The sequence below is a fragment of the Pollachius pollachius genome (genome assembly GCF_949987615.1).
Source record: "Pollachius pollachius genome assembly, chromosome: 1".
NCBI classification, from domain to species: Eukaryota; Metazoa; Chordata; class Actinopteri; order Gadiformes; family Gadidae; genus Pollachius; species Pollachius pollachius.
In genome coordinates this window covers 50,983,608-51,006,165 of record NC_136934.1, presented here as the reverse complement: position 1 = coordinate 51,006,165, position 22,558 = coordinate 50,983,608, and the positions used below count along the sequence as shown (strand labels likewise).

At 47.1% G+C, this 22,558-nt stretch overlaps 2 protein-coding genes across 2 annotated transcripts in view; both read left to right on the top strand.

Annotated features, from left to right (window-relative positions):
• Window positions 1–1,104: 1,104 nt before the first annotated feature.
• On the top strand, window positions 1,105–10,499 carry creb3l4 (cAMP responsive element binding protein 3-like 4). Its single transcript, XM_079739243.1, has 10 exons — window positions 1,105–1,336; window positions 2,186–2,361; window positions 2,686–2,917; window positions 3,668–3,810; window positions 3,961–4,050; window positions 4,250–4,356; window positions 5,070–5,138; window positions 5,698–5,782; window positions 6,556–6,649; window positions 7,540–10,499. The coding sequence occupies exons 2-10, from the start codon at window positions 2,191–2,193 to the stop codon at window positions 7,854–7,856; spliced, it is 1,308 nt and encodes a 435-aa protein (XP_079595369.1). The 5' UTR covers window positions 1,105–1,336; window positions 2,186–2,190; the 3' UTR covers window positions 7,857–10,499.
• Window positions 10,500–16,099: 5,600 nt separating this feature from the next.
• The window catches only part of LOC307091948 (atrial natriuretic peptide receptor 1-like), a 49,538-nt gene continuing 43,079 nt past the window's right edge, over window positions 16,100–22,558 (top strand). The window contains exons 1-2 of the mRNA XM_079758796.1: window positions 16,100–16,687; window positions 18,656–19,436. Of these exons, the coding sequence (XP_079614922.1) occupies window positions 18,737–19,436 (700 nt within the window). The 5' untranslated portion in view covers window positions 16,100–16,687; window positions 18,656–18,736. The remainder of the gene's footprint in view (window positions 16,688–18,655; window positions 19,437–22,558) is intronic.

The window sequence follows — 22,558 nt, the reverse complement described above, 5'->3', positions numbered from 1 at the left end:
GTGTGCATTGTTTGTGAAATGACTCAAATGACGAACCCATAAATACATGTTAAAACATGATATTTGAGTGTGTGTGTGTGTGTGTGTGTGTGTGTGCGCGTGCGTGCGTGCGTGCGTGTGTACACACCTTATAAATGGCCATAAATGAGAATAAATCCAGTTCAGTTCAGTTTCTTTCCTCGACATTTTCTCCCATAAGCGTTTAAACCGTCCAATCAGAAGCCTGACACTTCAGACAAGGACTTCACTTCAGTCCAGAACTTCAATGTGGACTTCACTTCACACATTCATCAATGTTCCGTTCTGTGTCAGAGGGTGATCCCAGATGCATGCTGGGAGCTGAGAGAAGACCTCATTTCATTCGCAAACTGACTATAAGTTTTACATTATGTTATATCAGTCTTCAAGGTGAAAACACACTAATGGCCATGCAGGGCCATGTTACTAACGTTGTTCTGTTGGCCTGTGGAAGAGGGGGGGGTTCTGCTTCTAAACGGTGTGTTGTAGGCCTATGCATCTTTAATCCATATACACATTATATATACTTATACACACTATATTTATGTATGATATATTTTATGCTTGGTTGCCCTCCTAAGGTTTAGACATTGTTAACACACGTAACCCATAACACAGAGGGACAATTAAACAGGTCCTGATTCCAACAGAAAGTATTGTTGAAAGTATTTTTATATTAAAGACAAATTCATACCAAATTCATACCGTCAATACCATAATCATATTCAAGTTCCCTTAAAAGTTATTTTAAGATGACATATTATGTGGAAGTAATAAAAACCTACATTAATGTAAGTTCTATCACTTACATTTATTTTACTTTAGTAAGTAAGATAGGCACATTTACATACTTTTTAATGAAAAGGTAGACCCCACTTCCTCAGACGCCACTTACCCACCACCTGCATATACACTAACGGTTTATAATCACTTAAGTGACTTGACCAATCGGGTCCACCGCTGGGCTCTCTATACAGGAACCTCTGACCAATCAAACGCCAGCGTTTGTGACGTCCCTTAAAGGCGCAGTATCTACTTCCCAGAGCGCGACGTCGGCGTGTAATCCCGCGAGAGTGGAATCCCGACTATGTGCAGTCAGATATTCTAGCCGTGCGCTGACGAGGCGTCCTGTCTGCGGAACAACGCAACGTAAATCAGCCAGCGGGGTGGGATTTTTGGTGGATAGATTTTCTAGCAAAAAAGATGCAGCAGGCTCCCTGCAATCCTCCCTTTAGTTAAAAAGTTGACAGATCTGTAATGCGGACGCGGACCTCCGAACTGGGAGAAGACCTGCATGTGACGTCTGCAGCATAGCCCAGTAAGTACAGGATAACATTCCCAGTGTGTGTTGTTCTTGTTTATCCGGATGGACCAGGATATACCAGCTGGAGTGGTGGAGCAAGCTCTGAAAACAACCCCAGACCTGAGCAGGATGGACTGACTGCTAAACAAATGACTCGACCCAGATTAATGATTTATTATTATTTAAGTTTAGTTAATAGTATCATTAATAACTGCGTCAGCTTTTTCCCCGCAGGGGAATGTCAGCGACTACAAACTGCAGAACTTGTTTCATTCAGCTCTAGATTTAATTAGTTAGTTACTTATGTTTAATAGGCCTGTAATATGCAGTTTTTTTATAATGCAGAGCAAGCGGATTAAGTTGATGTGCGCTTGCGCGTGCACGTGCCACCAGGATGTTGATATCCTGTAGCGTAGGGAGGTAGGAGGCCCCTCCCCCTCAGGTAATAGTTATCAATGCTCCTGTTAGGTGTCTCTGTTCTTTCTTTGACATCCTGCTTGTGAATGGTGAGTCTGTTTGAATACCGACATGTAATAATACCATCCATAAAGGGATTAGTTGAATAAAATAGATACATAATCAACAGTTCTAGAACCAACACACGGTTGCATTACGACAGATGTGTGTTTAGCCAGGTGTGTGTTGGAGACAGTAGTAGTGTGTGTTTAAGACAGGTGTGTTAAGACAGCTGTGTGTTGGAGACAGTAGTCATAATAACAGGTGTGTGTTTAAGACAGGTGTCTTCATAACGTGTGTTTATATGATATGTGTTTTACAGTCGTGTGTGTGTCCGTGTGTGTTTGTGTGCGGGGGGTTTATGTGCGTGTGTGTGCGCGCGCGTGTGTGTGCGTGCGTGTGTTCCAGGTGAGATGGATGCTGAGATGGGAAGTGTGTTCCTCTCCGGGGGGGGGCCGGAGGAGGCTGATGGAGGCCGGACCTCATGGTGTCTGGAGACGTCGTTCCCCTGCTCCGACGTCCTCTTCGCCAACCCAGAGAAGCCCCTGCAGGACTGGCTGGTAGACCCCAGCGGTGCGGGCCAAGTGAGTGTTGGAGTGTCAAACAGTGTGCCGTCAAACAGTTGTGTTGTTGAAACCCGAGTGTGGGACGCTGTGATGTCATCGCTGTCTCTCACACTGTCTGTGGTATCATCATTCAAAGATGTGATGTCATAGATGTGATGTCATCGCTCTCCCTCTCACCCTCTGTGACGTCACTGCTGTGATGTCATAAATCGATGTCATCACCGTCTCGCTCTCTCACGCTCTTCGATGTCATCGTAGAAGTGACGTCACCACAGGTGCAGCGTCACAGCCGTGATGACATGCGTCCGATCTCATAGCCCTCGCGTCTCCCTCGGGCTGCAGGACAGCGACTCTGAGGCAGACGTCCTGCGGGCCATCGACCCCAACATGGTGTTCCCCAGCGGGATGGCCGGGGGGGACCCCACCTCCGAGAGCGACAGCGGCATCTTCGAGGACCCCCCGCCCGCTCTGGCGCTGCCGCCCCCTACGGTGTACCAGGTGGTGTACGACATCAGCGGCCTGGGGAAGGTGGCCAAGGCCCCGCCGGAGGAGGGCGTGATCTCCATCGAGCTCGGTGAGCGCCGGACTCTCTGCTGTTTACCGGACCAGCAGAGGCTTTTATCCCTAACTCACAGCGAGTTACAGATATGGGAGGTTACGGAGCAGTTAGGGGTGGGCCATCTCGCTCGAGGATGGCTGCCTCCAGCCACAGCAGGCCCGAAGGACCTGGGCTCGAGCCCCAGGACCTTTGGGCTGGGAGTCGATCACCCAAACCGAGAGACGATCCCTTCAGCATGATGAGTGTTGTTGGTTCTGGTACTACTGCTGGAGCCAATGATGTTAACCCTGTTGTAAACCACAATGTAAACCCTGGTGTAAACCCTGGTGTAAACCCTGACGTAACCCCTGACCAAAACCCTGACGTAAACCCTGTTGTAAACCCTGACGTAAACCCTGACGTAAACCCTGGTGTAAACTCTGACGTAACCCCTGACCAAAACCCTGACGTAAACCCTGTTGTAAACCCTGACGTAAACCCTGACGTAAACCCTGGCGTAAACCCTGGCGTAAACCCTGATGTAAACCCTGATGTATACCCTGTTGTAAACCCTGAAGTAAACCCTGGTGTAAACCCAGATGAAAACCCTGTTGTAAACCCGGATGTAAACCCTGGCTTAAACCCTGGCATAAACCCTGATGTAAACCTTGTTGTAAACCCTGACGTAAACCCTGACGTAAACCCCTGACGTAAACCCCTGACGTAAACCCCGACGTAAACCCTGTCGTAAACCTTGACGTAAACCCTGATTTTCCCGTTGTCCAGATGAGTGGAGCTCCCGCGTGCTGTTCGCCGACTCCTGCGTGGTGAATGAGCTTCCTGTGATGTCATCATCCCAGCTGGAGGGCCGATACTCGGCCCCCACCCCCACCGACTCCCAAGCCCACCCCACGAACGGAGACTTCATGGTGAGGGTCCACACTCATCAAGCAAACCTTTATTTAAACCCTGCTGGTTCACACTGGGCAGCACTGTCCCACCAGTAGAAAGCTGTGGTGGGCAGCTCCCAGTGGCCTTTCTTTACCTGGTTCTCTTCTTCTGTGGTGTTTGGTGAGCAGCGGTTTGCAGACCTCCAGCTGACGGAAGAGGAACAGAGGCTGCTGAACCAGGAAGGAATCGCTCTCCCCAACAACCTGCCCCTTACCAAGGTCTCTCTATCGCTCGCTCTCTCTCTCTCTCCCCAACAACCTGCCTCTCACCAATGTCTCTCTATCGCTCGCTCTCTCTCCCGAACAACCTGCCTCTGACCAATGTCTCTCTCTCTCTCCCCCCTCTCTCTCTCTATCTCTCTCTCTCTCTCTCTCTCTCTCTCGCCCCCCCCCCCCCTCTCTCTCTCTCTCGTCCCAGGCTGAGGAGCGGATCCTGAAGAAGGTTCGGAGGAAGATCCGTAACAAGCAGTCAGCGCAGGACAGCCGGCGCCGCAGGAAGGAGTACATCGACGGGCTGGAGGGCAGGTACTGACCGCCTGTCTGTCTATTGGCCGCCTGTCTGCCCACTGACCGTCTGACTGTCTACTGACTGGCTGTCTGTCTACTGACCGGCTGTCTGGCTACTGGCTGACTGACTGACCGGCTTTCTGTCTACTGACCGGCTGTTTATTGGCTGGCTTTCTGGCTACTGGCTGGCTGTCTGTCTAATGTCTGGCTGTCTGACTCTTGCTGTCTGTCTACTGGCTGTCTGTCTGACTGTCTGCTGGCTGGCTCTGTTTGTCCTTCCACGGCACAGACCGCGTGGACACATAATTATCTGCACTAAACAATGGGCTGTCTGTCTGTATGTGTGTGTGTGTGTGTTTGTGTGTGTTTGCCTGCGTATGTGTATGTCTGTGTGTATGTGTGTGTGTGTGCCTGTGTGTGTGTGTGTGTGTGTGTGTGTCCACAGCCACCATTGAATGTTGTACGTCCTGGCACTTGTACATTGCACTTATTCAAGGTACTTAATTGTGTAGCATCTACAGTAGCTGCTTTACACGGGGAATGGGTTAGCCTAGCGATTGTAATACTTGCACTTGGTTCTATGAACGTCTTTGCTGTACCGACAGCGATATATTGTTTCACTTCTTATGACAAATGTACTTATTGTAACAAATGCACTTATTGTAAGTCGCTTTGGATAAAAGCGTCTGCTAAATGCCCTAAATGTAAACGTAAATGTAATGTGTGTTCAGGGCGGCGGCGTGCTCAGCTCAGAACAAGGACCTCCAGCGGACGGTGGACCACCTGGAGAAACACAACAGGTGGGGCTCCAGCCTCAGGCGACCCCCTGGAGCCAGGGGGTCCCCCACTCTGGAGCCAGGGGGTCCCCCACTCTGGATAGAGCCTGCAGAACCTAGAGGACTGGTTGTACTGGGAAGCTGACCAGCTCCCAGTGTCCCCCAGTATAACACTGTGGTTGTACTGGGCAGCTCCCAGTAGAACCAGTATAACACTGTGGTTGTACTGGTGAGCGTCCCCCAGTATAACACTGTGGTTGTACTGGTGAGCGTCCCCCAGTATAACACTGTGGTTGTACTGGTGAGCGTCCCCCAGTATAACACTGTGGTTGTACTGGTGAGCGTCCCCCAGTATAACACTGTGGTTGTACTGGTGAGCGTCCCCCAGTATAACACTGGTTGTACTGGTGAGCGTCCCCCAGTATAACACTGGTTGTACTGGTGAGCGTCCCCCAGTATAACACTGGTTGTACTGGTTACTGTCCTCCAGTATAACACTGGTTGTACTGGTGAGCGTCCCCCAGTATAACACTGGTTGTACTGGTGAGCGTCCCCAAGTATAACACTGGTTTGCGGCCTGCAGGTCTCTGATGGCTCAGCTGCGTCGGATCCAGTCTCTGATCAAACAGACGGTCAGTAAAGGAGCCCAGACCAGCACCTGCATCTTGGTACGGACACACAACTCAACACGACACACAACTGGGACACGACACACAACTCAACACAACACACAACTCAACACAACACACAACTGGGACACGACACACAACTCAACACAACTCAACACAACACACAACTCAACACAACACACAACTGGGACACGACACACAACTCAACACAACACAAAGCTCAACACAACACACAACTCAACACAACACACAACTCAACACAACACACAGCTCAAGACAACACACAGCTCAACACACAACTCAACACACCACACAACTCAAGACAACACACAACTCAACACAACACACAGCTCAAGACAACACACAGCTCAACACAACACACAACTCAAGACAACACACAACTCAACACAACACACAACTCAACACAACACACAGCTCAAGACAACACACAACTCAACACGGCACACAACTGTCACACAACACACACACGCACACACAAACACACATACTCACTCACGCACTCACTCCAAACAAACAAACACAATTAAATTATATTGCAAAAGATTTAAACACAATTCATACAATATTCACACAATGTGAGAATTACCGTCTATAGTAGAGAAAACTAATATTGTTGAAGGGAATGTATTATCTTATTGTGTGTGTGCGTGTGTGTGTGTGCCTGTGTGTGTTTGTGTGTGTGTGTCCGTGCCTGTGTGCCTGTGTGTGTGTGTGTGTGTGTGCGTGCCTGTGCGTGTGTGTGTGTGTGCGTACTTGTGTGTGTGTGTGTGTGTGTGTGTGTGTGTGGACAGATCATCCTGTTCTCTCTGGGTCTGATCATCCTGCCCAGTCTCAGCCCATTCAGCCGGACTTCCATCTCACAGGAAGACTACCAACCCACAGGAGGTGAGCAAACGAGCACCCCGTCAAAATAAAAGCCCTCCCTTATAACCCTGACCCAACTACAGCACCGCTATGAACCCACTGAAAAGATATTAGAGAGATCTAAGGCCGCGTCCACAAGGGCGAAAACAATCTTTTCCCCTCCGTTTTCCTTTGATGCGTTTCAGAAACGTCTCCGTAAAGACGGACTCATTGCGAAAACTCATCTAGCTGTAGAAACGCTGTAGTACATATTCATGTGGCGCCGGTTCTCCACCAATAAAAGAAGAAGACGAGTACCTAAACCTTTTAGATTGATCAGAAAGTACTATTTAATGTACAGTTAGTAATTAAATTTACCAAGGGTCTGTATTTAAAGCAACAAAAAAAAGAAAAAATTAATCAACTCAAACAAAAACATTTGACGGAACTCCAACGTTCCCCACCAACGTTCCCTCGAAAAACAGTTTCCGTGTGGGCGGAGCCTAAGAAGAAAGGAAACTTGTTATCCCCATGGTTACGACCCTCGGTAACTTTATGATACAGTTTTATTACCGTCGTTGTGTATCAGAGTTAAATTGTGCGATATGAAATGTTCCCACACCGTGGTGTTATACTATAACTAAACATTAACCGCCGCCCAGTCAAGAGCTCCACACAGCCACACACACCTCGTGGCTGGTGTCCCGTTGTCGTTTTTCTCGTAATGATAGTACCTTAAGTAGCATTGATCACTATTTTGAAGATCATATATGACATATTACCAAAAAAAAACGGTTTTGGGTTCACTGCCCCTTTTAACTAATGTAGAATAATCCCATTGTAGTGTTTCTGTTGTTTATAGTTTGTCCACCACCCACTTTAATGACAGATAAAGCCAAAGAATAACACAAACCGACATTTCCTTCCTCTAGTCATTTCCAGAAACATCCTAACAGACCCCGCCTCCTCCGTGCCAACACCAGACGACGCAGAGAGCTCCGTCGTTCAATCAGAACCCTTACCCCCCGACGTCAGCGAATCAGGACCTCCCGACGACGGCACGAAAACCAAACCGGAAATCACAATCCAGCCTGAACTCCCAGTGTCTGAGAGTGCAGTCCAAGACAACGGCCAATCAGGGAACACTTCAGCTGTGGTTGCGGGGCGGACGGACCCTCCGGCCATGAAACCCAAAGATGGAGTGGGAAGTCTTGACGTCGGCAAACCGGCACACGCGGACGAGATGTAGCCGCCTAGCATGTTAGCTTAGCATAGCAGCTCAATCCCAAAGTCTTAGAGTGGTAGTTCGGAATTTTGGACATAGGGCCTGATTCCCAAGTTAGCCTTGGTGTTCTTTATCATTGGAGACAGTTTTCAACACATTTCATTCAGTCCTTCTAGTTGCAGAGTTTGCCTGTGCTAGGCTAGCGCACGGCAATGGGCAATACTAGCCTGCTAATAAAACAGTCTTGCCCACTCCACAGTACACCCGAGGCAAATCAACTATAACGCCAGACGGTCGATGTAAATGTCTGTAGATAGAATAATGTCAGAAATAAAAACCAACCTTGCATTGCATTGCATTTTTAAAGACTTGCTGTGTCTCAGCAGCAGTGTTATATTCATGGTAGTAGGCTACGGCAGCGGCGGACTGATACCTAGGTTAAATTCCGCTGCTGCTGAGAAAGTAGTCCCTCAAAATGCGATGACTCATGCGATGCAAGGTTAGTTTTATTTTTAGCATTATTCTATCAACAAAGACATTTACATCTTTAGTCTGGCGTTATAATTGATTTACCTCGGGTGTACTGTGGAGTGGGTAAGACTGTTTCATTAGCAGGCTAGTATTGCCCATTGCCGTGCGCTAGCCTAGCACGAGCAAACTCTGCAACTAGAAGGACTGAATGAAATGTGTTAAACTGTCTCCAATGATAAGGAACACCAAGGCTAACTTGGGAATCAGGCCCTATGTCCACAATTCCGAACTACCCCTTTAACGTCTGTAACCCTCAACATTTTGCTCACGCTGCAGACTCGCCTGAGGAACCCGTTCGATAACTGCGGTAGTTACGGTACCTGAATCACCTTCTCTCACCAAACTAACCCAGAGGTCACCAGAGGAGTCCTCCAGCCAGGCGCTTTGTCTCTGGAGCCCAGAACTGGTTGTCTCAAGGTATGGCTCCCGGAACTCTTCTCCAAACCACCTATTAGCTTTCACCCGGATCTCAAAACGGAAGACCTGTTCCTCTGGTTGGACAAGACCAGCAACCAGTTGAAGTCCTGTTTCTCTGATGTCCCCTGGTGGCCTTGGAACTACAGGGGAGACAACAGAGCAGAGCAGAGTAGGCACCAGCAGCAGAAGGCCTGAAGCCACCCAGATATACAAGATGGATTTTAATCAGGCTTTTTAAAGGGCCGCTATTTCACCACCAGAGACTGACATCACAGAGGGAGGGTTGTATGATGTACGTTTGGGCAAGGCTCTTGAGCAGGAACCTCCAGGGACAACTCTAGGATACAATTATTTTTTTATCTACATGCGAGTATAGATACAAATTGCTATAAGGCATCACCTATAGTCTCCAAATCGTAGACTATCCAAATAAAAAGCAAACGTGGTTGACGGCCATTTTACGCAAGCAAGACTATTTCCAGAAGTAAGACGCATAAATATTTAGTTGCATAAAAATATTTTTGTACTTGAGTAAGTGCTTGAGGTACTCTCCGCCCGAAGGCAAAGAACACACTCTGCCTTATAATATTCGACCCTCCAGCCCAGATGAACTCATTTTATCAAATGTTTATTTGGCTGAAAGCATCGGCTTGCTCTGATGTTCTGATTGGACCACACTTACCTTCCAGGGTCTGTCTCAGTGGTCGGTCAACACAACCTTCACAGCCACGATGGGGCCCTTGTTAACGAATGATGTGGTTCATTTGTCTGACATACAAACCCACTCATCCCCTATCTCATCACCAGGTGTGATGTTGATGAGCTGTACGAGCCAACTAGCTTCTGGTGAAATAGCCCATGGGCGTGTCCGTCCAGATATATGATAGATCACACTGCCAGCGTACCCAGTGGACTGAACCCACTGGTAGGCTGATCTGTCTAGCATACTTCTAGGCGGAGACGTTGTGTGATGTCACAGGGGGGAAAATTGGGAAATGGCTTGTTTGGCTAATCAGCGTCACATCTGGTGGAACAATAGGGGAACTGTAAATTAATTGTTTGTGATGTTATTGTGAAATTGAAGACTAAAAACAAGAATTGCATGACAGAGTCAACTGGCCACTTTGAATATGTTTGGTTCTGCTCCGAGTTGTCTTACTGGTACAATTATTTCTCGAATTTTGACCAAACTGTTTTTTATGCACTTGTTTGAGATTCTTGTTTGAACATTTGGGCAACTTGCCCTTTGGGGTGTCTGATGACGTCATGGACGGAGAGCTCCGTTTGGCAGAGCTGGGAGGGTGGTCCCAAAATGTATTTTCTGGCGTCACTATTTCAACAGGAAAGGTTTCTGAGTAACGCACGCTATTACTGCAGCCTCATGCTAGCTCTACGCCTTGCTTTATTTAAAGGGAAGTAAAACGTGTTGAGAAGCCAACCAAATAACCAAAATTGTCTTTTTTTTCTGTTAGAAGTGCCTCGTCATGTTGTTATTTTCAACATATTAGAAGTAAAATCATATTCCCTTTTTCTTATAATTTATTTTTAGCTCCATGATGGTGGCAGTAAACAAAGTTAAGAGCTTGAAAGATGATTTAGACTTTTATTGACTTTATTATATTGTGTACAAGTGAAATATATTGTTTTTATGTATGATCTGAATATTTGTGGATGCCTGGGCTGCCAACCTCCAAATGAATAAAAGTGAACGAACAGTGATTCAGAGATGGCTAGTAATTATGTTTAGCTGCTGGTTTTTACACAAACACTCCCAAAGTCGTTTGTACCAACAAAGTTAATGAGGAATATTAGCCTTTTTAACCTGGGTTTGTTGAATTTTAAGTAAGAATGGGTTCTGCTTTTTTTAATTAATCATTAATTGCGTGGCTGAGTCTCGTGGCAAGACTGCGTCGTGTTGAAAACCTAATTCTGCGTCTATAGATTGAAAATACTGTCAAACCTTGCAGCCTTGAAACTGCGTTAGGCGACTACAGATATGTAGTTCCGGAACATGCGATAAGATTCAAACCATCTTCTGCTTTCACTTAGCCTTTGTCCCCCCAAAGCTTGTGTTCACACTCCCAATTCGGTTTTATCAAAAGCAGCTTACGATGCACACCTACGACCCTTCTGAGTGTGTGTGTGTGGGGGGGGGGGGGTTTTGTTGATTCACTGTCGACCTTTGACCTCGCAGGAGAACACGGATCTTGAATTTAGGTCAAACATAAACAACTAACCCTCGGCTTATCTGAAAAGAAAATATGTATATTTTTTACTGCAATATTTGTCTCCGTTTAATTTGCATTAGGGATGTATGAACATCAATCTAACAAAAATAATCCAACACATTAATTATATCACATTAAGCAATTAATTCTACCGTTCCCAAGATGAATTAAAAATGGTTCTCTTCTCTGTAAGTCCCATGCACTGTTCATCAATTATTTAAATAGTCTTACAAGTACAATGTAATACGGCAATGCAATAGATATGGCTTCCTTCATGCTTACAGTTGAATTGCTTAATTTGAAATGCATTGTTGAAGTTATATCTTAAACACTTTATATTATTAAGTTGTATCCCTTCTGAAAGGGTTTAAATTCACACGAAGTTTAGTGGATGCACCAGCAGAGGGCAGTGAACAGACCAGGGTGACCATTAGACCTGGTTTATTGTAATGTGATCATGTGCAATATAAGGGACACCAGTATAGCTTTCCTATACTTTAAATGAGTTATTATTTCTTTGACATTCTGAAATTCAAAGCACGCTACAAAATCAAAAAAGGCATTAGCTCACTTTTTTTGTACTTCCTAATAATCCTATATGATGTATATATTATTATTTACGAATTTTCAAAGTACGCAGAAAAATCCCAAAAGGTATTACCTCACTTTTTGTGACCATAACCGGGTCTGGTTGACAGGGATAACAATACAGCGATTCATAACATCGGGGTCCTGGCAAGCGGGCAACAGGTCCCACTATCACCCTGCTATCCTGAAGGATCCAATCACCTCTTCAGTGCTCTGTCCCCGTCCCAATATCCTGCTTTAGTTGGAAATACATCGCATTACGGAAGGCAGATAGGCCGTGAGCGTCTCTTCGCATTGTCCCGGACGGGGGCCGTTAAAGCCCCCCGGAGCACGACCAGGACAAAACCAATAAAAAAATATCGTTCTTCATTTAATATCCGATTGTCCCATTCGGCTGGGGGGAGGTAACCACGGGGGAGGTTTAAACACGGGATTTAAACTCCATGTCAGTCTGTGTACACAAGAGTATTACAGGAGGAAATCAGCAACAGAATCAGCTGGAATACATTTGTTTGTGGGAATCGCAACCGATTTGTTTGCGCGGAAAAACCGGGCTGGGATGTGGCTCTGGATGTGGAGCGGGTTGGCTGGTGACCACTAGGTGGCTGGTTCGACCCTCGGGTCCACCTAGCCGAGGGTGCCCTCACCCTGACTGCTCCTGAAGAGCTGGCTGTCGCCTTGCATGGTCGACACCGCCGGCGGTTTGTGAATGTGTGCATGAATGGGTGAATGTTATAATACTGTAAAGAGCTCTGAGTGGCAACTGGTTAGAAAAGCGCTGTATGAATGCATCTTTATTTATCCTAAGAGTGTCTAAGAGTGTGACGGCACTCTTTTGGTGTTATACTGCGCCTGAAGTGACTTGCTCGCGCCTGTCTTTAACACTCCCTATGACATGCCGCCATATTTACAGCCTCTGCTCTTCGCTGAGAAGGTCAACCTGTCGGCGGGAGACGCCTTGACCTTCATCACCAAGGCTGGGGGATGAGGGGTGTGAGCAGGGGAGAGTGAAGGTGATGGGTTCAGTCCCTTTAGCCTCGTTTTTAGAGTGTCTAGGAAACAGAATCGCACAGCGAAGAGATTATCCCTAAATTGCCCACAGTGGTATGCTGATGGTGTTTGTGTGATTAGTGGATGTGTGCGTTGTAGTGAGTGTGAGGTCTTCAGCGGTGGCAGAGACTTCCTGGAGCCTGTATCATTTTGGGGCGGGGGGGCTAAGTCCTGCCAGACTGGTCTCTCTCCCTCCCTCTCTCTCCCTCCCTCTCTCTCTCGCTCTCTCTCTCTCTCCCCCCCTCTCTCTCTCTCTCTCTCTCTTCCTCTCTCTCTCTCTTCCTCTCTCTGTCTCTCCCTCTCTTTTTCTCTCTCTCTCTCTCTCTCCCTCCCTCTTTCTCTCTCCTCCCTCTCTCTCTCTCCCTCTCTCTCCCCCCCCCCCCCTCTCTCTCTCTCTCTCTCTCTCTCTCTCTCTCTCTCATTAAACCAGTGACCATCAGCAGACCCACACACTGCTGGCTCCTGCCAAGCGGCCGCTGGGCTAATGGTCAACAGGACGTGTTACGAAACTCTAGTTAGAGAGAGGTCTGGTTTGTCTGGGTAAGGGTTTGTTGTGTTTTGGGTCAGAGTCAAGATTTGGAATTATGCATTTCTTAGATCTGCATTTCTTAGAATGCATTCTGGGAATTGGCTCCAAAAAAGTGTATTGGGGCGCGCATTAGGTAAACATTGACAGATATGAACATGTGATACATTCTTTATGTTTGGTAAACTATGAACATTGACAGATATGAACATGTGATACATTCTTTATGTTTGGTAAACTGTGAACATTGGCAGATATGAACATGTGATACATTCTTGCTTGGTTTACTATTAACATTTGCTACATTCTTAACATGTGGTATTTAATGAACATTTTGTACATTGTAAAGATTTATTACATTTGGTAAATTTTTAACATTTTGTACATTCTTAACATTTGTTAGATAATAACAATTTTGTACATTGTAAACATTAATAACATTATGAACATCTGGTACCTTTTGAATATTCGGTACATTCTTAACATTTACTACATGGTAATCTAAATGGACTGATTCTGTGCGTTCTTCTGAGCTGCCTGCTGTATACATCTGTCTGGGGGTCTGTGGCTGTAGTTCTGATTCTGCATCCCTGTGTAACAGAACAGGCTGTCTTCATTGTTCAGATGAATGTGCACTGAATAATTCAATATCATTAAACACGGTTGGGGTGCCTCCATCAGAGATTGACAGATGGAGGGATAGATAGTTGGGTAGATGATGAGATGGATTGACAGACATACGCAGGGTCACATGACGGACGAACAGATAGCCAGATGGACAGACAGAGAAATGGAAGGATGGATAGTCACGTTGTGTTCAGGACCTCCATTCCAACATTGGGAAACTTTACTAGAGGGATGTAAAATTGCAAACGGTACCGTCAAATGACCGAAAGAATAAACAAAAATAAGTGAAGGGGTGCTTAAGATGATTTGAGAATCGTGATGGGGGCACAGAAATGCAGCAATCAAACGTATACTATTTTACTCTTTTAACACATGCTACTCATGGCAGCTGCAGGGATTTGGGATCGAACCCAGGACCGCTCCGCTGGGAGTTAAACCCAACACCCTGTAAGGCTATCCTGAACTCTATGTTTCACTTTACAGGCTAGGACCGAAACCGTCCAGGCTGGTGCTGGTGTAGAGATGGGGGAGATAGGCCTCTGCCAGATTCAGAAGCCAAGATTTTGCTGGTGGTTTACCAGGTGAGTCCGTCTGCGCCGAAGCCTCCTCGGCAGTCAGAAGACAACTCTGCGGTAACCTTTTGAACACGTTCCTCCTGGTTCTGTTGCCCTTTAGAGAGAGCTGCTGTGTTCTGTACAACCTCAGGCCCAGAGAGGAGGAGCGATTGAGACTCTGATCCAAGGCCAATAGCTTATTTCGGTCCATGGTCGTGTGTCGGCTCGGGGCCGTCTGACTCGGCACCGAGCCACATCTACGGTCCAATCGGGGACTCAGGGACCTGAGGTACCACAGCCCTGGTGATGGAGGTGTGGATCGACCGGGGGGGGGGGGGGTACCTGAGACCCTTCGGTGGTCCGAGCTCTGGGAGGAGCCCTGAAGGTCTCCGTGGTCCATTAGCAGGGCTTGGGGAGGAACAGACGGAGCACTCACTACGTCACTTCCTGTCACTCGACACGAGAGCGGTTTCACGAGGCTTTTATTGATCTGTGAACGGCTTTCTAAGAACAGAGGATCGCGGTCCCGTCTGGTCCGAGGGGAGGTTACACAGATGACAGTAAAACACAAGGACAGGCTGTTTGCTCGGCTAAACAGCAGACCCACTCTCACCTAACGATCCGCTACAGATAGGCTTTATGACGCCTCCGCCTGGGAGTGGCAGGACATTGCCGTGTGTATCCCACGCGTGGTGTGTAGTGTGTTGTGTTCATGTTGTGTATCCCAGTGTACGGTGTGTTCGGTTTGTGTTGTGTATTCTAGTGTTCAGTGTGGTCTGTTTACGTCGTGTATTCCAGTGTGCTCTGTTTGTGTTGTGTATCCCAGTGTGCAGTGCACTACACATTGTACACTATAGTCTGCATATAGTAAGTCATATGTATCATGTGCTCTGTAGTCAGGTGTGTAAATGTAGGGCTGACTACTATATCCATTAAGAATATAAAAAAGTTAAACATTTATTGTACGCCACTGAATGTTCAATGTCACATTCAGACACTATATATTTATAACTCGACTTTGGTTGGTTCTAACAATGTGAACACATGTCACCTGGGCTGACCTCCTCAACCCTGCCTGGACACAAAGCTTCTCTCTACACACCCTTCGGTCACGCAGTAGGCAGCATATCGTTCCAATATGTTCAGTCAAGTTAGTCATTTATGCTGTTGTTTACATGTTAAACAGAAACGTCAAGAGGTCCATAAATACCTCTTAGTTTCTCTTTCTCCCCTCTCTCTCTCTATCTCTCTCTCTCTCTCTCTCTCTCTCTCTCTCTCTCCCCCCTCTTCTTCTTCTCTCTCTCTCTTCTCTCTCTCTCTCTCTCTCTCTCTCTCTCTCTCTCTCTCTCTCTCCTTCCTTCGTCCTTCCTCCCCCTATCCTCCCAGTGAAAGGAGACCTGGCTCTCTTCTGCTCTCGGCCAGTAAAGTGAACGCACGCGCCTGCACGTACACATGCACGGACGGACACGCGCGTGCACAAACACTCGCACACGCAAACACAATGCCATTATGTGCCTTTCAGACACACATCCGGAAAAAATCAATCTCGCCTCTCACTTACAGAAACACACACAGGAGAGAGAAAAGAGAGAATGAGAGAATGAGAGAGAGAGAGAGAGAGAGAGAGAGAGAGAGAGAGAGAGAGAGAGAGAGAGAGAGAGACTACAGTGGTAGGGCAAAGGGAGCGAGGTCCTCCTCTCTGCTGGTCCTCTAAGCTCGGAGCTCTCTCTCTCTGATGCCACTGACTGAACAGCAGCAGTTGAACGGCAACGCGTTTTAATTATTTTATAACTAAATTGCTCGAAAAAAAACAATATATATATTGGACCGTAAACATTGGACTTTATTTCTTTCTTCTCGACTTTCTCGGACGTCGGGAATCGTTATCAGTTGGAGTCCCAGCGGATAAACTTCAGTCCTTTTTATCTCGGAACTGCGGATAATGAATGATTAGTGAACTATTGCGTGAGTTAGTCCGCACATGTCGGTCCCTGAGCGCCTCATGGTGAGGTGTTCCTCGGTGTAGCGACCCGGTCTGCGGAGTCACATTAGCCAGGCTGGTCAGGGAGACCCGCTAACATCAACGCGTTCACAGGTTCTTTAGTGAGTGGGAACGCGACGTCCCTGGCGTCGCGTCTCAGTGTATGATCTCAAGAGGTTTGAAACTTCCATTTGACTGATCCTGGGCAACTTGGATGACAGGTGAGGACCTCCGCGCGGCGTCTCGTGGCCATGGTGTCCTGCACGCGCTCAGCAGCTAGAGCTGGGGTCCAAGCGCTCGAGCACGGGCCATGGATCAGACCGACCACCTGAAGACCCCATCACACTACTGAGGTAGGGGACCCCGACCCACAATGCTGAGCTAGGGTTTATGAAGACCACTACCCAGATAGGGTTTGAAGACCAACCCTCTACTGAGGTAGGGTTTATAAAGACCTCGACCAAATACTGAGGTAGGGTTTATGAAGACCAATCCGCTACCGAGGTAGGGTTTATGAAGACCAATCCACTACCGAGGTAGGGTTTATGAAGACCAATCCTCTACCGAGGTAGGGTTTATGAAGACCAATCCACTACCGAGGTAGGGTTTATGAAGACCAATCCACTACTGAGGTAGGGTTCATGAAGACCAACCCACTACTAAGGTAGGGTTTTTGAAGACCAACCCACTACTGAGGTAGGGTTTATGAAGACCAATCCACTACTGAGGTAGGGTTTATGAAGACCAATCCACTACTGAGGTAGGGTTTATGAAGATCAATCCACTACTGAGGTAGGGTGTATGGAGACCAACCCAATACTGAGGTAGGGTTTATGAAGACCAATCCACTACTGAGGTAGGGTTTATGAAGACCAATCCACTACTGAGGTAGGGTTTATGAAGACCAATCCACTACTGAGGTAGGACTTTGAAGACCTCAACTCACTGCGGAGGTCTTTATGTAGACAAACCCTCTACTGAGGTATGTCTTATGGAACCGAGACCCACTACCAAGGGCTTAGGAACCGGGGGGGACGGAGGGGACGTGTCCCCACCAATATTGGAGACAGGCGCATTTGTCCCACCTAAAAACTATACCAGGGGGAGAAAAATATTTTATCTTATTTTGAAAGCGCAACACAGCGTCTTGTCACCGCTTCTTATTCTAAAAAACTGGATGATTGAGCGTGCAATTAAAGAATTGATTTGATATTTATCATTTCATTACTGCCATTCAAAATGTGTTTTCCTTTACATTTACAAATGTATCTTTTTAGTAGAATAAAATATATTTGTGATTTTTTTTTAGTGTAGTTAATTTATGACATATTTCTGTATTTCAAACCATTAACGGATCTGTCAGGTTTCCGATATGTGTCCCCCCCAATGTTAAACTCATTCCTACGCCCCTGCGCACTACTGAGGTTGGGGATTAGATTCATAGGATGGACTCTCACTTGGCTTTGCTTTCATGAACCTCAAACTTTGCCTCAAACTAGTGTTTAAACCAGGGTTGAATGAATTACTTTGCGAGGGAATTATCCTTCATCTTCAGATGAAGGTATTGGAGGTAGTTTAGTATAAAGGTTCACGTTTAATATTCACAACTATCTTTTTCAGTGAAAAGATGCCACTGACATTATGATCAGCCCCATCTCACAATCACAACAGCAAACCACTACTCTTAAAGTGTGACATGTGTCCATCTTTACCCCGTCGTGTTCACCCACTAGCAGATGTTAAGAATAATACCCTTTGAATGACGAGCACACGTTTTCAAATGATATTCTGTAAAGCAACGTATCACAGAATACACTGAATTACAAGGCAGGGAACAACATTGATTCAATATGAGCTGCAGCAACACACACGGCACTATTGGGACGATAAAGACATTACCACGTAATAAAAACACTAACCCATAATAAAGACATTATATCGTGGTGTTCTGAGGAGACCATGTTTCCTGGTTGTGAGGGAGGGTTCTTCCCACGACCGCCATCACGCTCCAGTGCTGCTGAGCGCCTCTCGGTCCGATGTTGACAATATTGATGCAGTGAATTAGTCCATGACGAAGGAAAGCCTGTCTCTGTCTTCATGTGCGACGTCACATCAGCGGCCAGCAGCCAAACGTGTGACGCAGAAGGGGTTGGGGTGGAGGCCGTGCCACCATTTTAACGGGCCGTTCCTGTAGTGTGCGTACGTTTGTGTGCGTATCTTGGCGTGCTATGTTGACTTAAACCTCAGTGCCGTTTTCCTTGTGTCCATTGTGTGTGTGTGTGTGTGTGTGTGTGCGTCCGTGTGTGTGTGTCCACGTAAAGGCCGTACTCCTGTGAACCTCGGCGGACCTGTTGGACCTGCTCTGACGAACACTGCCCCATCGGACGTCCTGCCACGGCCTCATGCTGCTCTTGGCGACCTCCCTGCTCCTCCTGCTGCCGCCCCAGGGAGCCTGCGGCGGTGAGGCGCCCCGGCCGCTGCAGAACGTCACCCTGGCCATCATCCTGCCCGAGAGGAACACGGCCTACCCCTGGGCCTGGCCCCGCATCGGCCCCGCCGTGGACCGTGCCGTGCGCACGGTCAACGCCGACCCCTCTCTGCTGCCGCACCACCGCCTGCAGTACATCTTCAAGAACAGCGAGAACAGCGACGGCGTCTGCTCCGAGTCCGTGGCGCCGCTCATGGCCGTGGACCTCAAGCTGATTCACAACCCCTGGGCCTTCATCGGGCCGGGCTGTTCCTACACCGCCTCCCCCGTGGGCCTGTTCACCGCCCACTGGGATGTCCCCATGGTGACGGCCGGCGCGCCCGCCGTCAGCTTCAACAAGAGCATCTACCACTCGGTCACCAACACGGGCCCCACGCACAAGAAGCTGGGCCGCTTCGCGCTGCGCGTCTGCGAGCGCTTCAGGTGGCAGGAGCAGGTGCTGCTGATGTTCCACGACCAGAAGGTGGACGACAGGCCCTGCTACTTCGCCATGGAGGGGATCTTCGAGGAGCTGGGCAAGGTCAACATCACCAGGGTGGACCGCGTGTTCAACGAGAAGATGCTGCCCGTCAACTACTCGGACATCATCCCGGACATCCAGCAGACCGGGAGGGGTGAGTCTGTCTGTACCCCCCTCTGGGCGCCCTCTTCGGCGCCCTCTCTTTGTTTCCCCCTCGTCTCAGGATGTGAGGGGTGGGTGGCAGAAGCCAAAGAGGTGGGGGAGGTAGTCGAGGAAATCCAAGGGGCTGCTGGTTAGAAGCCCCTCCTCTTGGCTACCAGGGTGTTGAGGTTCCCCCTGAGCAAGGCACCCGTCTCTGTTGGCTCCCAGCAATCAGGATGACGATGATGTTGTTGCCGCCGGTGATTCTAAACGCCAAATACTACATTCACACTCCAACCGCGGTTGGAGTGTGAATGTAGTATTTGGCGTTTAGAATCACCGAAGGCGACATCACCATCTGCCTTGATTGCTCGATGTAATCGCAGTGCGTGCAAGCAGCGGACAGGCTTAGTGTATCTCCTGCAGGCTGGCTGAGTGCGACCAACCAGAGGCGGTTTGTGATTGAACATGTGTGATTCTGATCTGGCCCCTCTCGCTGGAGGAAACGTCAGCGTTTCCTGGACTCTGTGTGCTGCTGTGTGCTGGGAGATAATAATGGTGTTCATCTCCATTTCATCTCCCCCCCATGACACAGTATTCTAACACAACTGTCATCTGTTTCCAATGTGTTGTTGCTTTGTGTAATACTCTCAATCCCTCCTCACCATGTACAGAGAGTACAGAACATAGTTCATGTATGAGGTAACCTGTTCCCAAATGGCGGCTGGCAAAATACTGCTGTTATTTCTTCGTACATTTTGAGCTTTACTTTGACATTTTTCCCACATGAAATCAGCATAAATCTGACATCTCTTGGGCAACAACTCAATGTATTCCTGGACGTCGTTTGGGAGTTTGCGAAGGTTTCTACACATGCATTTGCGTGTTGTTTGTGTGCGTGCATTCTGTGAGTGTGTGTGTGTCAAGTTTGTGTTGTTTGTATGGGTTATAGTTTGTATGTATCATAGTTACTTTGTATGTATCGAGGCACGTTTGTTGACTTGTGTGTGATTGTGTGTAGATGTGTTTGTGTGTATCTTTGCACTTTGTGTGTGTGTGTGTGTGTTTGTGTTTTTTTTGTCTGCATATGTGCAAATGTGCCTGTGTGTGTTCAAGCGTGTTTCTGTGTGTAGTTGTACATAAATAGTAATACCCACATTATTGTGTGTGCATGTGTACTGTAGGCCTGTGTGTGTGTATGTGTGCGTACTGTAGGCCTTATGTGTGTGCGTGTGTGTGTGTTCGTGTGTCTATGTGTGCCTGACTGTGTGCATGATTACAACCCTAATTAGTTAGTTTAGTTAAACGTGCAGAATCTCTTTCCCATAAATGTGTGCTTTTCCCGTTCCTCCTACTGACCAGTGAACACAAACTATACTTCATATCTCCTTTTGCTTTCAGCCAGTTCATCAATCATAACTTTATGCACTTCCCTTTAATTCCCCATCGTTCTTCGTGGGAATGCAACACAGTCGTGTTTGTGTGCTTAGGTCCTGGACAGAAACGCATCCCACCTTTACATACCTTCCAATGCTCACTCCCTGTAGCTTCGTTCCTCTCCATTGATTGGTTGATTAATTTATTATTGTATAGATTTACTGACTAGGGTTGAAACAGGCAATAAACGGAGAGCTGTTAACTGCTTCAGAAATCAGACGTCTAGTTCTGTGGGATCAATATTCACCATCTGCTGATTATCAGCATCCCAGCTGGACCTCGGCTGAGAGAAAACAGGAGAAACATCAGCGATTTAGCGAGTTATTGATTGATCAACATCATACGTAGAGATTGGGCTCCTGGGTTTACCAGGGATTAAAATAGCTTGTCACTTAAAACGATCGATAGGCAGAAACCTGAGTCTAAATTCCAGAGAGCAGGAAGTACTACTGTATATCGTGGCTTTCACTTTTCATGAGCAACACAGAAAAAGATCGTAAAAATAACCTGATCTGGCCTTAAAGGTAGAGTGTGTACATTTTACATTGAATTAGCGGAGACCCGGGAGAAATTGAAGATAATATTCCTAAGCATGTTTTAATTAGTGTATAATCCCATGAGAATATGAATCCCTGTGTGTGCGTTACCTTAGTTTGAGCCCTTTGAATCGACACAGGGAGAGGGTACTCTTCCACCGAGGCGTCCATTTTGAAACGGCATGCTTGTTGCAGTAGCCCATCTTTAAAAAATAGGTTGTTAAAGCGAGTTGTATGAGTGTCCCAGAAGCTTAACCCTCTCTTGGACAAGCTCTATTGAGCCAATGAAGACAAGCTTATGCTCTGTCCATTCCCCTACATATCCTATGTATTGAGAGGATTCAATTATGATCGATTTTCACTTTTAAATCCAGGTGAAAAATAGTGCAGGGAATGGCAGTTTGCAGTTTGGAGGAAGACATGGATGACTTCTTTAATCCATCCATGTTTTGGAGACGTATGTTTTTGAGGTTGTTTGTTTCCCTGTATGATAAACTTGTATAACTAGAAGTAGGGTATTCAATTAATTTTTAATTCAATTAAATTCTATTTTATTTGTATAGCCCTTAATCACGGGTACAGTCTCAAAGGATTCTCAAGATTATCCCTCTTTCTGAGAAAGGCGGGATCCAAGACAAAACCGTTGCGCTACAGCTGTGCTGCCTGTATTCGCAGCGTCCCACAGGGGCAGGTAAACATCGGCTCGTAGCGCTGGCTGCTATTGAGATAAATTGTCCACATAGTGATAATAGGTAAGATAGCGATAATTACAGGTCAGTGAATGTAGTTCACCGATATGAGTGCATAGTGGTGAACTATGGAAGAACTATGGAAGGGTGGGAGGGGAGAGGAGAGAGAGAGAGAGAGAGAGAGAGAGAGAGAGAGAGAGAGAGGAGAGAGAGAGAGAGAGAGAGAGAGAGAGAGAGAGGGGGGGGGGGGGGTGCACAGGACTGTGTCTGAGAAACATAATAGGCCGTTACCTCCGCCCTGCCCTCCAACAGAGGCAGAGATCATGGCGACTCTGACAAACATACCCCACAGTAATTGGCAAGGGAGAAATGAACTGTATGCTTAAAGGAAACATAATTATTATATACTATACATATACAGAAGGTATGATCACAATCTTGCCTATATTCCACATGAATGAGAATTCATGTAG